We start from the raw sequence: 20,148 nt of genomic DNA, 5'->3' as shown, positions 1-20,148 counted from the left end.
ATATATAAACATTTTCCACATATTAAAAAAACTGAAATTATGTGTATTAATGCAAAATACTGAAATACTGAATCAAACATTTCTCTAATGATTCAAGTACTTTTAACTTTTAACCTATTTATCTTTTAAAAGTTTCACACTTCAGATGTTTTAATCTTTAGGTTCAGGAAACACATCTCATTTCAATAAATATTTGAAATGTAATGGATATACAATGTGACTTTATTAGATTAGAATATCCAGCAGTGCACATTCTCCTTTAAGTACCAGATTTCTAAAAGATAGGTCTGGACTCCATATACTCCACCAGACAGCCATTGGCTGAAATGGGCTTAAAACTTAAAAGCTGCCAGTTCAATCTCTTCAACTAGCAGGAAAAAGGGGAGTGAAAAAACAGCGAGGTCTTCACCCTCAATATCCACAGCTGAGATTCTCTTGACACCAAACCAAACACCCTAAATGGCCATCCATGAGTTTTTTTTTGTTTTGTGTATGCTCTTTGCCTCTTGAGCACACGTGTGTGTGTGTGTGTGTGTTTTCATTGCCATCCGTGGATTAAATGAAGAGCCACAATTTTGTTTTGTGCAGTGTTCTTTTAGTTTTACTGTCCTCATATTTGGTTCAGACATAATGAGTAATATTGTCAAAATATGCCTCATATGACAACATTGTCATTTAAGACAAAATTTAACTATCCCACAATATGATCAGAATAAATTAATAAAAGGGGCAATGTTTTGGTAAAAAGAAAAATTGACCAATCTGAAAATGTCTTCTTCTGAAACTGAAATTAATTTAGACTTCAAAATTAGTTTGTTAATTCCAGGTAGGCTCTGGACCCACCGCGACCCGGAACTGGATAAGTAGTTACAGACAATGAATGAATGTTTGTGTATTAATACATTTGCACTGACGAGCAGATTATGATTTCAGAATTCCACAGAAGGAAGATCATCATTCACACCACACAAACCCCTTGTGAAACAGCTCCTGAGAAAAGGAGCCATTTCAGTAAATGGAAGAGAGATTCCACTCTCTCTCTCTCTCTCTCTGAAATCAACTCCCTCCACACACACATATCATAATCTCAACGTCTTCTTGGCTCAGAAGAATACTTCAAAAGCCCTTGCTCTACGAGTGTGTGTGTTTGTGTGGACATGCTGGGCTTTGAGAGAGGTCACTTCCATCAGCTCATGTTTCCAGATTACAATCTCGAGTCACTAAGCTGTTCGTCGACTCGTTGGAAACAGGTACTTTTAAGTCCACTCTGCGGTGGGCTCCTCGGATGGATGGAAAGAAAGAAAATGCTTCAAACAACAGAGATGAGGATGCCCAAGGATATATGACACAGCGAGAGGAAAGTGTAGACACAATAACTGAAAATCTCAGTGAGACGTGAGGAATCCAAAACGTAGGGAATTAAGAGAGCTGTAATATAAACTGTACATTTGCTTGTCATTTTACTCACAGTGAGACACTAATGGTAAATCATCAAATACAGCCACTAAAATTCAAATATAGCCAGTTCTAAATATATCAGGCATGTGCTTCAAAAGCAGAGACAATGATTTCCAAAGGTAAGTCCAATAAAACAAAACACACACACAAATCACAAGCAAAAATGAAAGATGAAATGATAAGTTCTCTCTGTGAAATACGGCTGAATTAACAGTTCCTACTTGCACATACGTTTCAAAACTAGGTGTCAGTCAGTCAGTCAGTCAGCGCGTATTCCTCTTCTAGGCCGGCCCGGCAAAAAAGAGGTTGTGGAAGTGATAGCTAATTTTCATAAGAATGTAAAACATACTCCAGAAACAGAACAAATAGACCTGGGTGAATGTAACATGGGCTAAACTGTGAGGGTCATTTTATTTTGGTCAGAGCACATTTAGAGAATCCCATGACAGGTGCCACTGTAAAGAGATAACTAATATTACCCACTTTACCTGTCTGTGGTTATAAACCTGTGACTGAATTGTAAAGCTATATATTTAAAAATGATGGGAAGATTTCCTAGTCCTGGAATACACAGCATTTTGTGTGATTTTTCAATGAAAGGGAGATGTAGTCCAGGATTAGGTTTAATCCCTGTCTGGAAAACCAACCCTATATACTGTGAATAAATTTAGGTCTTATATATTTGTTTCTTAACCATAGTTTGCTTTTTAAAATTCTACCTCTACATTCTGGTCTGTTTATGCACCTACTGTGTGTTGTTTTGTGTATTGTTTTTGCCACTGAACCGGTGAAGAATCCTGACAGTGTTTGTATAATTTCATTTTACAAATGTCCATTGGTATAAAGACTAGAAAAACAGGAAATATTCAACTTGAAAACAACCAACCTGGCAACCCAGCCCAGGTTGAATTCTTGTTTATGTACGCAGCGTATCAGGAGACTTTTAATATGAACTGTGTCCATCATAGAGGGGCTGACAGAATGCTTTGTAAGCGATTGCGTCCAAATAATATAGATCAGCCGAGCTCAGCTTAATTAGACGCTGATGTAGTAATGGGGCCATCAACAAAGCCAGCCTCAATTTCTCGATTTTACACAAACAAGCACATTATGGGCTATAATTCTGCTGATGATAAACAAATATGTACTGCGGACAAAATAAATAAATAAATAAATAAAAGTACAGTTTATTACTGCGAGTTGAACACACTGCTAAAAATAATCTATTAAATGAAAACATCTTACAAGTAGTCAATAACTCTATTGTTTACATTTCTCATTATAACCTTATGCGTACAAATATTACAATATATTTACATGGTTAAACTCATTTTATGTGAAAATGTCCATAATCCATTGGCAGGTCAGTTTGCTCAATGTGAAAAATGATTTCTAAAAACAAAGTAAATGATCTGGCAAAGGAATAAGACACTGCCAACTGGAGAAAAAGTAAGTAGGGAATATCTAGAAACATCTAGAATTTTAAGATGATTTCATGGGCTAATGCACACACACACACACACACACACACAAACACACACATGCACACGCACACACAGTATCATAGAGGGATTAAGTGTGTACTGTTGTTCAGCTGTGCAGATGAACTGTTGATTAATGGAGAGAGACAATCTATTCTATTGGTCTGAGAGTCAAAGGCAAAGTGCTGACACAGGGAGGTGTGGGTCAGTCCTTTCATCCTCCAAGCTGGAGGAGGACCAGGAGTAAAGACGTGGGGGGGTTTGGTGGCTGGGGCGGCATTCGTAAGCAGACACACTATAATGTCCAGCAGGCCGCACATTACACACAACACAAACAGCACATGCAAATCTGATGCCTAAAATTTGTGAAAGTTCTTCAAGTGTGAATTGAGTAGCCTTTAACTGAACTGCACTGCACTCATTTCAGCACTGTGCAAAAGTAAGAAACATATCATTCATTTGATTTCCAGTTATAAATGTCATTTTTCAGGGAAGGGAAATGTAATGTAATGCTATTAAAGGAGATAGAACTGGAGAACAAACACCAAAATGAGAAAAGGAAATAGACATAAAACCTCATCTAAAGAGACTGTATTTATATATTTAAAAAATAACTTAATTAATAAATTGAGCTTTCAAACTGACACCATTTCCATTTGTTGGAATACACAGTACTATAGCTGTCCATGTGCTTGCGTGTAAAAAGGCTTCTTCTGTATCTGTGTACGTCTTTGTGTATGTGTGATTGTGTGTGTGTGTGTAGCATTCCCCTTAAAACTCACACACACACCTCTAAAGGAGGTCCGTCAGGCTCTGTCAGAGGTAAGCAGCAAGGTTGATTTCTTCTGAACGTGCTATTACACTCTTTTTAACAAACCTGTCCACTCTCATCCCATCCAGTCTCCTTTCAGTCTCCCCTCTGTCTCTAATCCCTCTCTCCTCTCCCCTCCCTATCTGCTCCGTCTCCTTTACATTTCCTGTTTGTCTCACCTCCATTTCCTGTGCCTCTCTCATCCCTTCTACCCTTTCAATCTCCCCTGCCACTATTCTCTGGCATCACTTCATCTCTTCTCCCTCTATCTTGTCATTCCTTTCTTTTATATCCCTCTTTCCCTGTTTCCCCTCCCTCCATGCTCCTCATCATGCCTTATATCTGTCCTGTCTCCCCTTTCTCCCAGCATCTAAACTCAATCTCCCCACCTTCTCCTGTCTCCCCCCCTCCCTTACCCCTATGTCTACTACACTCACATCCAACGTTTCTTCCCAACTCCATCTTTCCTTTGTCTCATCTCAGACTCACTTTCATCTCACCTTCTTCTCTCCACACTCCCTGCTGTTACTGTATCTTCTCATCTCTTTGACTCTTTCGTTTCACTCGTCTCCCTCTCTCTTCAATCTCACCTCCATCTCCCCATCCCTCTTCCCTCTGTCTCATCACTCTCTACTTCGTCTCCCCACCCTCCTGACAGTGTTTCCATATCTTCTCACCTCTCTCGACTTGTTCCACTTCCCATCTCCTCTCCTTCTCCTGTCTCTTTTCCTTGTCTCTCCTACTATCTTTTCCTGTCTCCTTTCTTCGTATGTCTCTTGTCTATTTCCCCTCTCCTTTCCCTTTGTCTCATCTCTCTCCTCTTCTCCCCAATCGCCCTGTTGTGTTTCTCCCTTTCTTCTCACTGCCTCTCTTGATTGGCTCATCTCCCTCAATCCTCTCTCTTTTCCTTGTCTCACCTCCATTTTCACTTTGATCTCCACTCCCCTTTCCCTTTGTCTCATCTCCCTCTTTCCTTCTCCCCACCCTTCCTGCTGTGTCACCCTTGTCTCACCTCTCTGCATCTCTCGTTTGGCTCATCTACCTCTCTCCTCCTCTCAACTCCTGTATTTTTCTTTACATCCCTCCTCCTTCTCTCCTCTGCCTACTCTCCCTCTCCCTTGTATCCGTCCTCAGCCTCACCTCATTCTCCCCCTCTTTCTTCTCCCACCCTCTCCCCATGGCAGCTCTCTGTCTCTCCTCCATTTCCCTTTCTTCTCACCTCTCTTGTTTGACTCATCTCCCTCTCATGTCTCATTTACTTATGTCCCTCCTCCATTTCCCTCCTTCTCTTCTCTGTCTCCCCTCCCACTCACTCGCATCTCTCTTCAGCCTCCTCGCACTCCTCCATCTCTCCTCCTTCTCCCCAGCATCTCCTCTCCCTCTCTCATGTCTCCCTCCGTCTCCTCTCTCTCTCGACAAATGGGGGCAGACAACAATTCATTTTCGCCCATTACAGTGCAGCTAGGGTTCACTGCCCTTTTTGCATACTGTGTGTAAACAATCATAGGGAAAATGGCTGGAGTCAATATGGGCAATCGGGGTGGGGGTGGAGGTGGAGGTGGACAGGGGGAAGTAAAATCTGCTTAGAAAGAAGCAGAGGTACAGAAAGTGTCCATAAAATATCCAGGTCCCACTTATATTTAGTGAATTATTCTGTTTTAAGGTGCCCTCATGCTAACACACAATTTTTTTTCTATCTCCAACTGAAAAGCCTTGACCTACAGAATGAGCCTTGGTCATGATTACCACTGTCAAAGAGTCCAACAGAAGGGTGAATATCTAACATAAAACCTGACCAGAATAATGTTTATGTGGCCGCTATTAAAACCTCAAACAACATTCAAACATATAGTCTAAAGCCTTCCCAGAAAAAGGCTACAAATTACAAGAAGGCCACAAATATCTATTTGTACATTTGGGTATGACATACCTGTTGGCTGGGGGAATGTCCCTGTAAAAAGAACCGAATATGTGAGATTTCCATTGGGTTTGGCAGGAGAATCCCATTTTAGCCTCACAGAATGAGGGGTCTCATTAAAGACCTCCAGGTTCACAGCACCAACCGGAGGCATTTCTAACATCCGGACCACTGTCTGGGGGGAAAAAAAAAATACTGTGAATGTCCAGGACTTTAATTTTTCGAATGTTACCGGTGCAGTAAATACATTTACCACCAGAAAGCAGCCAATAATATTTATATAATATTTATTTAGTATTGTTATTTCTTCCCATAACATTCTCGAGTCCCCACATTGGTGCTGACTTGTCACTGGAGTTTTTTGGAGCGACATTCATCAAAATCTAAAGTTTACATTTTCAAAATACAATTAGCCTGCCAATTAAACTCTGATGAACGATTTGTTTGTAACATACAAAAATAACTTGTAATACTCAGTATTAGAGTGATGGAGCTTCACCCAAACTATAAAAGGAGTCCAAATTTTTAGATACAGAGAGAGCATTTTCAGATTCCGTGAGAACATGCATGGTTAAGAATGTATAATATTTATATAACACAGATCATATTAATACATCCGGTTAGAAATGTGCTTTTTCTCCCACTTTATTTCTCCGCTTGATGACCCTTCCTCATCCTACTCTCCCTTCGGCCCACTCAGAGTTTTTGCAGTGTTGGCAGATCTGGCCATTTGACTAAATATTGCACACATATTGGAAAAATGCCCAAATCTGGGCCATCAAAGCAGTAACCAGCCCAGAGTGGCATTTATACCAAATGTCAAGCGTGAGCAGAAGGTGCTTTATTGAACAGAGCGAATCGATCACCTTTATGATGTCGAGCTGCCATCTGACACCTTTGAGGGGGGAGGGGGAGGACAGGGTGTATTAACATAATGTAAATGGGATGAGTTTTCACCAAAAGGCCCAGAGAGAGAGAAGCACTAGTTCAGAACTGGTGCTCTAAATTAAACACTGTAAGAAGGTTATTAACGTCAAAGCCGCTTAATTACAGTGATCCATTACTCCTGGTTAAAACAAACACACATACTTTATACCCACCAAACACACACACACACACACACACACACCCACACATAAATACATACATACATACATACATACATACATACATACTATATATACTATAGGACATGATCTGAAAGTAATTCATTTTTAGATATTTTACAAAAACACTGTAAAAATTAGCTCTTAAGTAAAATAATCTCAGTCTTTGAGTTGACTGACAACTCTCTCACGAGGTTTGACACAAAATTGGTGAACGAACAATTATGGCGTGCAAAGACTAAGCCTTTGGTAGACGCCCCTCTTATACTCTGTCCGATTACATGTTAAATTGCTGGTTAAATATAGTTGTCAGTGAAACACAGATTTTTGGTATTTTAATTAAAATGTTAAATAAAATGATAAACTATTTATTAAATAACTTTTTAAAGTTTTTATTGCAGGAGCACATCCTGGGCAGGGCAGCAGACCATCGTAGGGTACTGCACACTCACGCATTCACCCACGCCTATGGGCACAGAGAATAAATGAATGAATGAATGAATGAATGAATGAATGAACGAGATTTTACCGCATCTTTTTTAAGTGCCCCAACTTTTCTGGAAATCTGGTAGTTAATATGTTGCCGCTGTCTAAAGAAAAATATATATCTCTAAAATGGTAACTTTACAAGAAAAGGACATTCAACAGAAGTGAATGTAAAATTATTTTATTCCAAGTAAATTTGGAACATTTCTATTGGTCCATTCATTGTAAAGGAGCTTCTGGGTTCAAATACTGTAGTAAGCTAAAACATGACAAAAATTGATGTACATGTTTCTATTTTGGACAATGACTATTTGAATACTGAAGAACATTACAAAATCATCCAAGTCATTTCTAGTTGGTTGCAGCAAAATTCCAAAAGACAAAATCAATTAGAAAATATAATCTTAATTTAATCTTAATCTTAATATTAATCTTATAAAGCCCCTTCCAGGGTATGTTCCTGCTTTGCGCCCAGAGACTGGGGGAAGTTCCTAGATTACCACCCCCCAACCCCCACCACAACCCCGAACTGGATAAGTAGTTACACACAATGAATAATCTTATAAAATTCCTGTAAAAACCCAGAATGTGAAATTTTGCAGTGTAGACTTTTCAGGACACACTTTCATGTCAACATTATGTAAATATGCATTAATATAAATGTGCAGAGTTCTTACCGAAGGCCCGAGAGCGCATCCCCGAGCTGTACATGCTTGGACACGGAAACTGTGTAAACTCCATGGAGACAGGCCACTGACACTGAAAATCCTGGAAGAAGAGTTTTGAACTAAATTGCCATCCATCCACAGGCCATAGCTGCTAATTACCCCTGAGACAGACAGAAAAAAAAATAAGTGGCATTAACATAAAATACAGGTATTCAAAATGTTCCAATGACCCCAGATTTTGGAGTATTTACACACTTAATCAGTTGATGTTTCAGAAGTATAACAACAGGTGAACAGCAACTTACTGGCAAAACAATATTGTGAAACGGTGACTTCGCTTTTTTTCTATTAACTGCTTGAATCAGTTTTTAAAACTAATTAAACCTGTTCCCCCACTCCATTAAAATCCATAATATACAAATTGCACACACACACATACACACACCTCAGCTGACATAGACACAAATGTTCCTCACATGACTTCTTCGCCTTCTTGTTAATGAAAAGTCATTATTGAAGGCTAGAGCTTTTAGTTTTTTAAACTGCCTTTGTGAAATAGAATTCAATCTGGAAGTTTTAAATTGAAACTCTCTAAAGTGCCTATAACTCAACATAAACATTTTTGAAAGGCTCAAATGTGAAAAAGGTGAACTATCTACACAAATGATTAATGAATAATTACAAATTAAATTAAAAACTACAAATATTACTTGCATTTTGAAATTTTACCATATTAATAAAATGTGTTTTGAAACAGCTCTGTTTGGAATAATAATATTAATGTATTAACTGAGAGCATCTTTCATAATTTGGGGGTGGATTAATGTCCACATCCTAAGTTAGATCCAAATATGAGAAATCACCATTAATGTGGTGGTGTATAATGGAATTTTAGAGAGACATATGCTGCTAACAACGTCATGTTATCCAGAGAAATCCATGGTTATTTCACAAAGACAATGCCATGCTTCACTATGCACATGCTACTACAACAGATTTTCGCAGACAGTGTGATCCCGTTCCTTTAATGGTCAGGACCTGAACATGACCACTTCAGTACTGTATGATGTGGTGAAGGGAGGTCTGGTAGTGTACACCTGGTACATCAGTGGGAAACTGTCTGTGTTTCTGACAGGAAAGTAGAGAGTTCAATATGTGCTTCCCTGCATGTGTGTGTGTATATTGGGGTAACCCTAATACTGTGAATAAAGGGCAGGAAATAAATAAATCCTTTATTTATCAATCCGTATTCAGAGGCACGTATGTGTCCTGTTTCCTTTATTTTCCTGAACGTTCCGATGTAAACAGTAAATAGGCCATTTTGTTTAAAGCTCTGTTAAAGGCAGCCATTAGAGAGAAAGTGCTGTAAAATATGGGCGAGAGACATTTAGTGTGACTGCCCTCTTTACAACTGACCACAAAGATAGCAGGACATCAGACTCTAAAGGTGCATTTCCTTCACTAATGTTATTTCTTCAATTAAAATATATAAAAAAATATATATTTCCTGAAACACCTTCAGTCTCATTACATTTTCTAACAGAATAACAAAAACACATTTTTACAAATTAAAATAAAAAAATAAATAAACACAGTGCATTTAATATACTTATTATTTTGACCATGCAAAATATTGCTTTTATATTTTTCTTTTACATTATTCACATTATCATACTGTTTCATGAAAAAAGAACAAATATAAATTGTCTAAAATTGTCAAATGATCATTAACTACACAAAAAAATAAGGAAAAGTGAAAGGTTTTCAGGATCATCAAATCTACAATTGGAGAACCTCTTATTATAAAAACAAACAATAATAAATAAAAATATACAACAAAAAATATACTTGTGTTGTTACATCATTAAGTATTCTAATGAGCAAAATTGACTAATTATACAGATTTTTGTTAATGTATTTTATAAATACATTCATTTTGATTAATTTGTTTAACAAATCGTTTTAGCTCTGATAATGCCAACTACAGTTATAAAATTACAGCAACAAATGATCAGAAATTTATATTACATTACTTTGTATCATGCAGTATATACTAACCAGTACTGCTGATCTCATAACAGATCATATAATTAATATAATATCACGTATGTACTACCATAGGCTACCATATAATTATAGTGTTATAATTATGTTCATTATAATATATATTTAAAAAGAAGTTCATAGTATTTGGTAAACCTTTACGAAAATTGTTGCAAGAATTTAGATTCACCTTAAAGTGCAGATTATACTTTGTATAACCAAGATATTATTTTGATTTCTAATAATATTATATGTATTTTTTTTTTGCTTCCTTCAAAACTCTTCCTTGTTGGTGACATTTAAAGCTGCAGTTTAAATTAGCCTTTGATTCTATCCATTATTATCTAATACATTAACAATTATTACATTAAGATCATTTAATTTTTATTGTTTGTGCTTATCTGTGTTTGTGTTTATTTTTGACTGTTCTGCGTTGTATTTTTTGAGATGTAAAATAGAGACAAATAAAAATGAATTATAAAATGATATGGCTAAATTAATACTGAATTAATGAGCACTGGTCCAAGATCAGAGTTTAATCCCTGTACGTATTCCAGTAGCTTTAAAAGGAGGGAGGAGTGTTTTGCTACAGAACCGAACAGGGAAGCAGTGGCTCAATGAAGCTGCAGTTCACTGCATCAGTCAAAAGGGAGCACTTTTCATCCACTTAAAACACCCTTCTCTCTCTCTCCCTCTCTTTTTCTCACTAGGTTTTTCTGGTCTCACTCTTTCATTCTCCTTCTTTCTCTCTCTCTCTTTACCTTTCTCATCCCATCCCACTCATGAGTATCTTTCTCCACATACTTTTCTTATTTATTTTTTTAACCACTGTATCACCATCTCATCTCTCTCTCTCTGCACATTCTATCCCTCTCACAATGTGTTTTACCTAATTCTTTACCATTTTTACATCTCTTCCCCTTTGTCTCAATTTTCATATTGGCACACAAAAAACAAAAATACATTCATATTGAATATAAACTCCTCACAGCGTTTTTGTTCTGACTCTTCTCTCTTTCTCTCTCTCTAAACTAAGATTAGGTTTGCATTTACAATAGGAGTGAACTCTGGGTAATGGCTGGTTATGGTGGGTTCCACACTGGATCACTCCCTCTATCTACCTCTATCTTGTCCTCTTTTTCTCCTAAATGAGTGCTGGTCCATTAGGTCTCCCTTCTGCACCTTCTGCCTCTACTTGGTCCTGCTTGGTTCTAACCCAAATAAGAGAGGGCTTTTCACCTCTCTCTCTATCTCTAACCACTCATCTTAGAGCTCCATATAGAATATGCATTGCCTCCTACGTCCTGTTTCTTTCAAGTTCTGGTTCTGACTTGTCTCACCATTGGGCCTGATCGGAGGGGTCCAGCTGAGGTTCAGAGTGTCTGCTGAGATGTGAAGAATGTCTGGAGCCTGAACATCTTCAGGAGAACTCTCCTCTGTGTGAGCCACACTTGGAGCACTGAGAGTACAGCCCCCTCCCGTACACGCCTATAGGAAAAGAGCAAACATCTATCTGTTATTCATATATGGCTCAGTGAACTCCAAGTGAGTTCCTAGGGAGCTGCTTTATTACACACAACACAGATCTGTTTAAATCAATAGCATTTCAACTGACAAAGAGTCTTATAAGAGAATATTACTGTAACAAACTAGTTAGACAGCTCTGCATTTGTATTGTTATTTTAGTCATAATCACTCTGGAAGAACAGATACACAAAAGACATATTGGTGATTTTTGAAATCGCTATTTTTTAGACAAAATCCTGAACATACCGTATATGTAGTGTATATACTGAAAATGTAGGATACTGTGTGACATACAGCAATCTGAAAAAGGTATGTGGTCCCTGGGATGAGATTCCGCACAGTGTGATCCTGGAAGAGTTCTGAGCTGTTGTACACCACGGTGGGCTCCTCTCCAGGAACTGTCTGGTACAGAGCATAGAACTCCAGAACACCATTCACCTCTAGAGGAGCCATCCACCTAAAAGAAAAGAATTACAGTAAAAATATTTTTTTATTCTTTGAATATAACTGGGGCGGCACGGTGGCGCAGCAGGTAGTGTCGCAGTCACACAGTTCCAGGGACCTGGAGGTTGTGGGTTCGATTCCCGCTGCGGGTGACTGTCTGTGAGGAGTTGGTGTGTCCGCGTGGGTATCCTCCGGGTGCTCCGGTTTCCTCCCACAGTCCAAAAACACACGTTGGTAGGCGGATTGTCGACTCCAAAGTGTCCGTAGGTGTGACTGTGTGAGTGAATGTGTGTGTGTGTGTGTCTGTGTTCCCCTGTGAAGGACTGGCGCCCCCTCCAGGGTGTATTCCTGCCTTGCGCCCAATGATTCCAGGTAGGCTCTGGACCCACCGCGACCCTGAACTGGATAAGCGGTTACAGATAATGAATAAATGAATATAACTGCAATTTTTGCCTCTTACTTTTTTGTCATTACTACCATATCATCCAGCAATGCTAACAAAACCTCACTGGAACTCAACATGCTTTTAAGACAACAGACTGACCCTAGGATGATAGTTGTGAGCAGGGCTTGACCAAGCCATGGTTGAATGCAGAAGAAAGAGATCTTGAAAACGTGGGAGTAAAAATGATACACAGGAGTGGAAGTACCGGTAAGTGTGGATAGCCAATCAAAATGCAACTGGAATCCTGACAATGTGAGTGGTTTAACTTATTACAGATATCTGACTCTCCATCTACATGTGTAGCTGAGACTAAGTGAGCCATGACTGAGCCCAGACTGAGTCTGAATGAGGATCTTGCCCAAACTAAAGGACGTCTCCTGAGCATCTTGAGCTTCAACTCGACTTTCTTGTGACTAAATTTAGAACAGAGGACACCACTATCTGCCACAGATCACACAAGAGTCAGACAAGAGGAAAGACAGGAAGAGCAGATAGACAAGGGGAGAGAGACAAGAGGAAAGAGAAGAAGACAGACAAGGAGAGTGACAAGTGGAAAGAGAAGAAGTCAGATAGGGATGAAGAATAGAGAAGAGAATAAGAGACAAACAGAGGCAAAAGTAAGTGGAAAGTAAAAAAGACAAACAAAAGAGACAACAGGAAAGAGAAAAAAAACAGACAGGAAATGGAGGAAAGAGAAGACATAGAGACTAGTGAAAAGAGATAAAACTACAAAGACAGGGAGAGAACGAGAGAGAGAGACGAGAGTAAAGAGAAGATGACAGACCGACTGACTGACCAACCAAAAGGGAGGTGCTAAAAGAAGAAGTTTACTCTTACACCGCTGACATTTTTCTTGTTCAGTTCACAGCCTCTTTGATCCCCTTATTTCTGAAGTTTCATGATATCAAATATAATAGCATTCTGTATTGTACATGCTGACTGGTTCAGTAGAACCAGGCATCATAAACATGAGAGTTTAGTTTAAGAAAGCCTTCATTGCGTTGGACATTTCTTCTAGGAAACACGTCCACTTATATCAAGGTTGTTTAAAAGATCTTTTTTTTAATTCATGATTATTACTGTTTAGTTTCATTTCCTCTTTGCTTTATCTCTGGTTCTGCCCGATCAAGTTCAGTACCAAGACCTCCTCTATGTTATATTTATGTATTATTTTGTAGTATTTATTATTATTCTCCTTAAGTGAAATATATTTTTTTTGAGTTATTTTTTTACACTTCAGCTGCTGATAATTTCTACAGCATAATATTTCAGCTGAAAAAAAACATCCATTTTTTTGTTCTCAATGTGAAAAGCTTGTTAATAACAAATTATATATTTTGTCCCCGGGACAAAAAAGGTCATTCTTCAACCTAAGATGCTAAAATTTGCCGTCCTCTCTCCAAGCGTTTTGTTCTATTTTGAAACTTGTCCACAGCTAAAAACACTGATGCACAAAAATGATGGACAAAAAAAAGTAGTTTTTCAAGTTATTTCTTGTGCACATTCGTAACAAGGGTTTACAAGGAGCAAACACACCTGGGGGGGTGACCGCCATCATTAATGTGATTAATTCAGCACAGGCATCAATTAAATTGTATTTTAAATAACATACGATGGCAACTGTTATAATGCTCTATTGTGTAATTGATAAATCAATTGGGCTTGTGACGCCAAAAGCATCCATAATGAAGCAAAAAATGAAAAATTTGAGAACTTTACAGCAAGAACAATCCAGGTATGCAGAGTTAGGGCCACGTCGCATGGTGTGATATAGTATAATAATAAAATGTTTGAGTGTTACTAATTGTAGCCAGGGACAGAGCAAGAGAGGGCAGGCGTTTCTGCTGATTCTGGATTGGCGCTGTTTTTTCTCCCCTCTGCAGCTCAGGACCTTTCTCACAGGCAAATCGCAACACAACAAAAGAGTATTGAACACGTATGATCCTTCACCCTTTGCTATTACAATTCTGCTAACAAGGCAATACCTTCCAAAGGCACCGTATCCACAATTAGACCCTGTGAGAGAGCAAGGGGGGGGGGGGGGGGGGGGAGAGAAAGGAGCGCAAGATATCATCTGTATGGTCAAATAACTCTCTCTCTCTCTCTCTCTCCTTCCAACACATTCTCTCATCTTGTTCAAATTGGAATATCTCCCCCGACCCCCCTAGAAGATGAGAACGATAAATACGACGAGCGTTCCTCCGAAGCAGAACTATAACCCAGTTATGAAAATCGGTGAAGGGACAAATTGAGTCATATACATCTTTTTAATAAATGACATACAGACATCACAAGCTTCCTACAGCCATTAATACAGAAAGGAAGAGCAAAAGTGAGGGCTGAGACGAGGATAATTGATGAGAGGTTACAACATTAGAGTGCAAGAAAGCAGAGTTTATCTGCCAATATGGCAGTATAGAAAATTGTGTTTATATATAATTAAATGAAACAGAAAAATGGCAGTTATGACCACACTTACACTATTCAACATCTGCCCAGCTTTAATCTCTTTCTATTTACCTAATAATCTCCAATTTACATATTATTGTTAGATTTAAAAACATTTTTATGGATAAAATTTTCTGCAGTCCATAAAAGTGTCCATTATGTAATGAGCAAAAAACTCATCAGTTTCTGCACACAGTGCACCAGGCCCATCACTTCCCCACCTGGACTTATTGTGATGAAGAAATTTACAAGGCTCAGAGCAGGCTACTCATCCACTGCTCCTGGCCCACACTCATTTCAACAGTCAAGAGGGGTTAGCATACACTGTACAAAAACCCATCAATTTTAGGGTATAAAACGGGCAGCTGTGGTTGCCAAAATTTCACAGTAAAATCAACGGTCAAAATGTATATGGCAATCGTAAATTTTACATTCAACAACTGTTTTGTTTACAGTATTTTTCTGTTAAACAAAACAGATTCACACCATAAAACCCCCAAAGTATTTACATAAAAATAAACAAAGAATTGCCATAAAATTAACATGTAAATAGTGACAAATGAGAGAATGGAGACTGAGATATAGCCATACTCCAAATAATCGTCCCATGTTCAGCCTTTAAAAGGATGTATTGCCAGAGCAAAGAAATGTGCAGTGTTTGGGTGCCACACTCCAGCACTCGGAACACAGGCTGACAATAAACTTTCCTGACCAACACACATTTTGTCACAACATGCACAGAAACACAAACACACAAACACACATACACAAAAAAATCTCCCCAATGCAACCCAAAATCAAAAAGTCTCAAAGACAGAGAAAAACAAAGAAACTCAGAAAATCACAGAAAATATGGAGAAGCAAAGCATGCTTGGAGCGCCCTAATGAGTCTCAGCTCCTCCCAGTACTTGAACACTTGTGCCACTTGGTTGTGCATTTAACAGTGAAATAGTGTATTTTTTACAGTAAAGAGACGCAATTATTTTTTTCATTATTATTATTTTGTATTTGTTTTTTTACAGTGTACACATTTCTACTGCAAGGTTCTCCTTACAGTACTGCTTGGGGTGCTGCGCTGTTTCCAGACACATTCCTCTTATAACGTCAGTAAAAATGTAATTTACAACAGGTCATTATTCATACAGCATTATTCATACAGCTACAAAGGCATATTTCAAAAAGCAAGAGTTTGTCAAAGGCTGTTTAATTCTGTTTAGAATAAACCTAATGCTTGTTGAAAATCCTTTATAGATGTTTATGGTCATGTTAGGTCTGCTGTCATGTAAGATGTATGTAGGTGTTTTGTATTAATGAAAACAATAACCTACAGTAAACTGTCATCAACTTTTCTCTGTGTAGGGACACATTTCTCCAAAGGTCTAATATTTTCCACACCTTCACATGTACTGTTGCTATGAGACTATTAATATCAGTTGACTATGAGTAGTCTTAATGTTTTAATTCATTGAGAAGCATGAGTCCAGGGAAGTCATGGAGAGTGGGATACTAAATTCATGTCTCTCTCCGGTCCCAATCTTGTTTCAGTAAAGTGCTGACATTTCTCCGGCCCTTGATCCTCACGCTAAAAACAAAGTGCACCCGAGTTCAGCACCCTGTTGTTCCTCCATTCATTTCTACTCCCTTTTCCCCGCTCTCTCTCATTCTCTCATTCCTTCATCCTCTCATCCTCATGGCTCCCTGCCCTCGTTCTTAAGTAATGGCGGGAGTGGCGGCTAAAGATGAAGCTCTAATGGCTTTCACAGAGATTGCTAAAGGCCAAGGTGGAGGCGGACTGAGAGAGGGAGCTGTCTCTCTTTCTCTCTCTCTCTCTGGAACCAGGGGTCAAGCGCAGGAGAATATTCCGCATGCTAAACAGGAGGCGAGAAGGTCGAGCTCGGCCGTTTCCTACAGTCGCTTGTTACTCCACTAAATCAAGGCTCTCCCGCTCTGTTCCAGGGGACGTCCAAAGACAAAGACAACGAGGACGAAGAGACAGAGAGACGAACGAAGAGACAGAGAGATGCCATGGTGAGTGACAGAAAGGGGAGAGGCACACTTTATGATTATATGGAAAACACTCTGTTGATTAATGTGCCTGGGACGACTCTTCAAACTCCACAAAAATATGCTGGGTACAAGTAAACCAGAGTGTTGACTTTAGTCTGACCCCATGACACCGCCCCCTTTACCCAAGCACATATAATGAATTTTAACAAGTTTGCTTCTGCTTTGGTATATTTGGGGAAAAAAAACTGTCTCAGGTGTTTTATAAATAGGTGTATTATAATTATTATATTTAAAAATAGCAGTATTAATAATAATAATATATTCAAGGGAGGCACAGTGGCTTAGTGGTTAGCACGTTTGCCTCCCAGCGCTGGGATCTTGGGTTCAAGTCCCATCTGGGTGGAGTTTTCATGTTCTCCCCGTGTCTGCGTGGGGTTCCTCCGAGGGCTCCGGTTTCCTAGGTGAATTGGCTTCTCTAATAACTGTCCTGGTGTGTGAGTGAATGAATGTCTGTATGTGTGTGAGCCCAGATATGGATTGGCACTCTGTCCTGGGTGAAAACCTAGCGCCCGATGCAGTCCTCCAGGTGGTCGTTCGTACATACATACATACATAACAATATATTCAATTTGTAGTGTGTTTCTCTTAAACAGAAAACACTACAGACCCATGGCTTAAAAATCACTGATAGAAATAAAAACAATAACAAAAATAACAAGAAAATTGCCCATTCTTTCACTCATTCTTTCATTGTCTGAAACCACATATCTAGTTCCGGTTTGTGGTGGGTCAGGAGCCTTACTCTAATCATTGGGTGCAAGGCAAGGGGGGCACGAGTCCTTCGCAGGGCAACACACACTCACACCTATGGGCACTTTGAGCCGCCAATACATCAACCAACATGTGTTTTTGGACCGTGAGAGGAAGCCAGAGCACGCGGAGGAAACCCATGCTGACACGGGGAGAACACACCAAACGCCTCACAGTCACTTGAACCCACAACCTTCAGATCCCTGGAGCTGTGTGACTGAGACACTATCTGCTGTGCCACCGTGCCACCTTCTGTATTACTTAGTAAACATAAATATATCAGTGATGGTTGGTATAATCACAGCAGAGTATGAATCAATTCCCTCACTCAGACAAGAACAATATACTATACCAGAAAGACACCTATGGCAAGATCTCTGATAAATGCTATAAATGTAAATTTAAATGCCATAAAACAAACACACCTCTACAAATGTACATAAAAAATAAATAAATAAATAAAAATTAATACTTTTTACAGGCCAATCCTAAACAGGTTAGACTATTGATTTCCTCAATTTAAAATATCATGAATTTATAGGAGTCCAAGAGTAAATCTAGCTTTTTGTTTGTTATTACTAAAATGTATCAGAAAAAACAATAACTAATATTGAAACAGGCGCAGCAGGTAGTGTCGCAGTCACATAGCTCCAGGGACCTGAAGGTTGTGGGTTCGATTCCCGCTCCAGGTGACTGTGAGGAGTTTGTGTGTTCTCCCCGTGTCTACGTGGGTTTCCTCCGTGTGCTCCGGTTTCCTCCCACAGTCCAAAACACACGTTGGTAGGTGGATTGGCGACTCAAAAGTGTCCGTAGGTGTGAGTGTGTGTGAATGTGTGTGTTGCCCTGTGAAGGACTGGTGCCCCCTCCAAGGTGTATTCCTGCCTTGTGCCCAATGATTCCAGGTAGGCTCTGGACCCACCACGACCCTGAACTGGATAAGCAGTTACAGATAATGAATGAATGAATAACATTGAAACAATAATAATGATAGTCAAAGATACTTGTGCATTAACATATATTTGAAAAAAGTTTTGTTTGGGACAGTATTTTTAGTCCATTTATCCCACTTTCTAAATTTAATTAAAATGAATAAAAAATCAGTGGATTGTGGGTAATAAGGTGTAGGCTACTCTTGTCCTTTAAAAGTGAATAAATATTCAGTGCTTTATTACTGTGTTCCTTTGAAAAAATGTTTGTCACAAAATGTAAGTACTCCCCTTGTTATTTTGTGTAAGTGAGATCCTACAGACTTTTTTGTTAACTGAAGAAATAAAGCACTAGTTTATTAAGCAGAACATTTGTACTTCCACAAAACAAAATGTTGACAAATCAAATTATAATAAATTAAAATCCATGTCAAAAGAGGCGATGCTCCTCACTAAGCCATCCCACTCATTTAAATACAGATACAACCTTGAATATAAACTGAAGGCATGCAATTTGTAAGTTTACCTACTCGTAATTTGTCAGAAATTACTGTCAGTATATTTTCAGTCTCATAAAACACAATAAACAAAACCAAAGTTTGACAAAAGATTTTACTCTTTACCAGTAAAATCATCTTAAATTGAGCCTAATGATCCTAAAAATAATTTCTAGCTATTTTTCTCATTTTACGTGATTGCAGTGTGTGTGTGTGTGTGTGTGTGTGTGTGTGTGTGTGTTAAGAGGGCTTACTGGACATAAATGCTGCGTGCGTCCAAGACAGTGAGGACCGGTGTCTCCATGAAGGATGGGGCAAGTTGAGCCGTAAAAACAGTGACCGTTGTACTGTTTGTACATCCAGCTTCAGTACATGCACTCAGTACAAGCTTGTGTGGAGTATACACACCTAGATCTGAACAGACACACAAAAATGGACACATACAGAGCATAACGTATAAACATGTTTAAGTCGTACACATAGCTCAACCTGGTATTGTGCTGTAAACACACAGGTTTAATCTCCATAGAAAAGCATAAAATGAATATGATTAACAATATATGAATCAAATCTCAACACGCTCAATGCTAACTGTCAGAAAGTGGGGTAATATGCTGAGGAACACTGGAAGTGTGTAAACTGAAGTGATGGGACTCCATCCAGTATATTTACTGACCTGACTAAGGTTTATATGACATCAAATGTTGTTGTTCTATTTTAGGGGTACTGGGTTTTCCTTTGGCTCTTGGACAGGTGCGTATTATTAAAGCATAAGGAGTCGGTGGTGGTGTTGTTGGAGATATTCCCTCCTTAAGCCCTGATGTAAATCCACATTATACTCTAAAGTGAATGGATCCTTTTTAAAACCCCAGGTCTGTGGCAGCTCAAGTACATTGGTGTGTCTGTTCCCTTACACTCATGTTTACTCAGAAGAAGAGCATGAATAAGGAAGGAAAACAATAAGTAGAGGAGGATTAGCATTTGAAAGAGAGGGGGAGCTACCAGCCCCTACCCAGGGGAAGTTTCTTTGAACAGCGTTTAGCTGTCATAAAGCACAGATGAAACGAGGAGCA

General features: G+C 38.9%; 1 protein-coding gene across 1 annotated transcript in view; it reads right to left on the bottom strand.

The window, feature by feature from the left end:
• Positions 1-20,148, bottom strand: part of ush2a (Usher syndrome 2A (autosomal recessive, mild)) — a 248,165-nt gene that overhangs the window by 121,035 nt on the left and 106,982 nt on the right. Inside the window, exons 34-39 of the mRNA XM_066670600.1 lie at positions 19,330-19,489; positions 11,793-11,955; positions 11,312-11,459; positions 7,938-8,089; positions 5,681-5,843; positions 5,455-5,468 (exon numbers count right to left, since the gene is read on the bottom strand). Coding sequence (XP_066526697.1) covers positions 5,455-5,468; positions 5,681-5,843; positions 7,938-8,089; positions 11,312-11,459; positions 11,793-11,955; positions 19,330-19,489 — 800 coding nt within the window. The remainder of the gene's footprint in view (positions 1-5,454; positions 5,469-5,680; positions 5,844-7,937; positions 8,090-11,311; positions 11,460-11,792; positions 11,956-19,329; positions 19,490-20,148) is intronic.

The sequence above is a fragment of the Hoplias malabaricus genome, chromosome 1 (assembly GCF_029633855.1).
Source record: "Hoplias malabaricus isolate fHopMal1 chromosome 1, fHopMal1.hap1, whole genome shotgun sequence".
NCBI lineage: Eukaryota > Metazoa > Chordata > Actinopteri > Characiformes > Erythrinidae > Hoplias > Hoplias malabaricus.
This window is presented reverse-complemented; position numbering and strand designations above follow the sequence as displayed.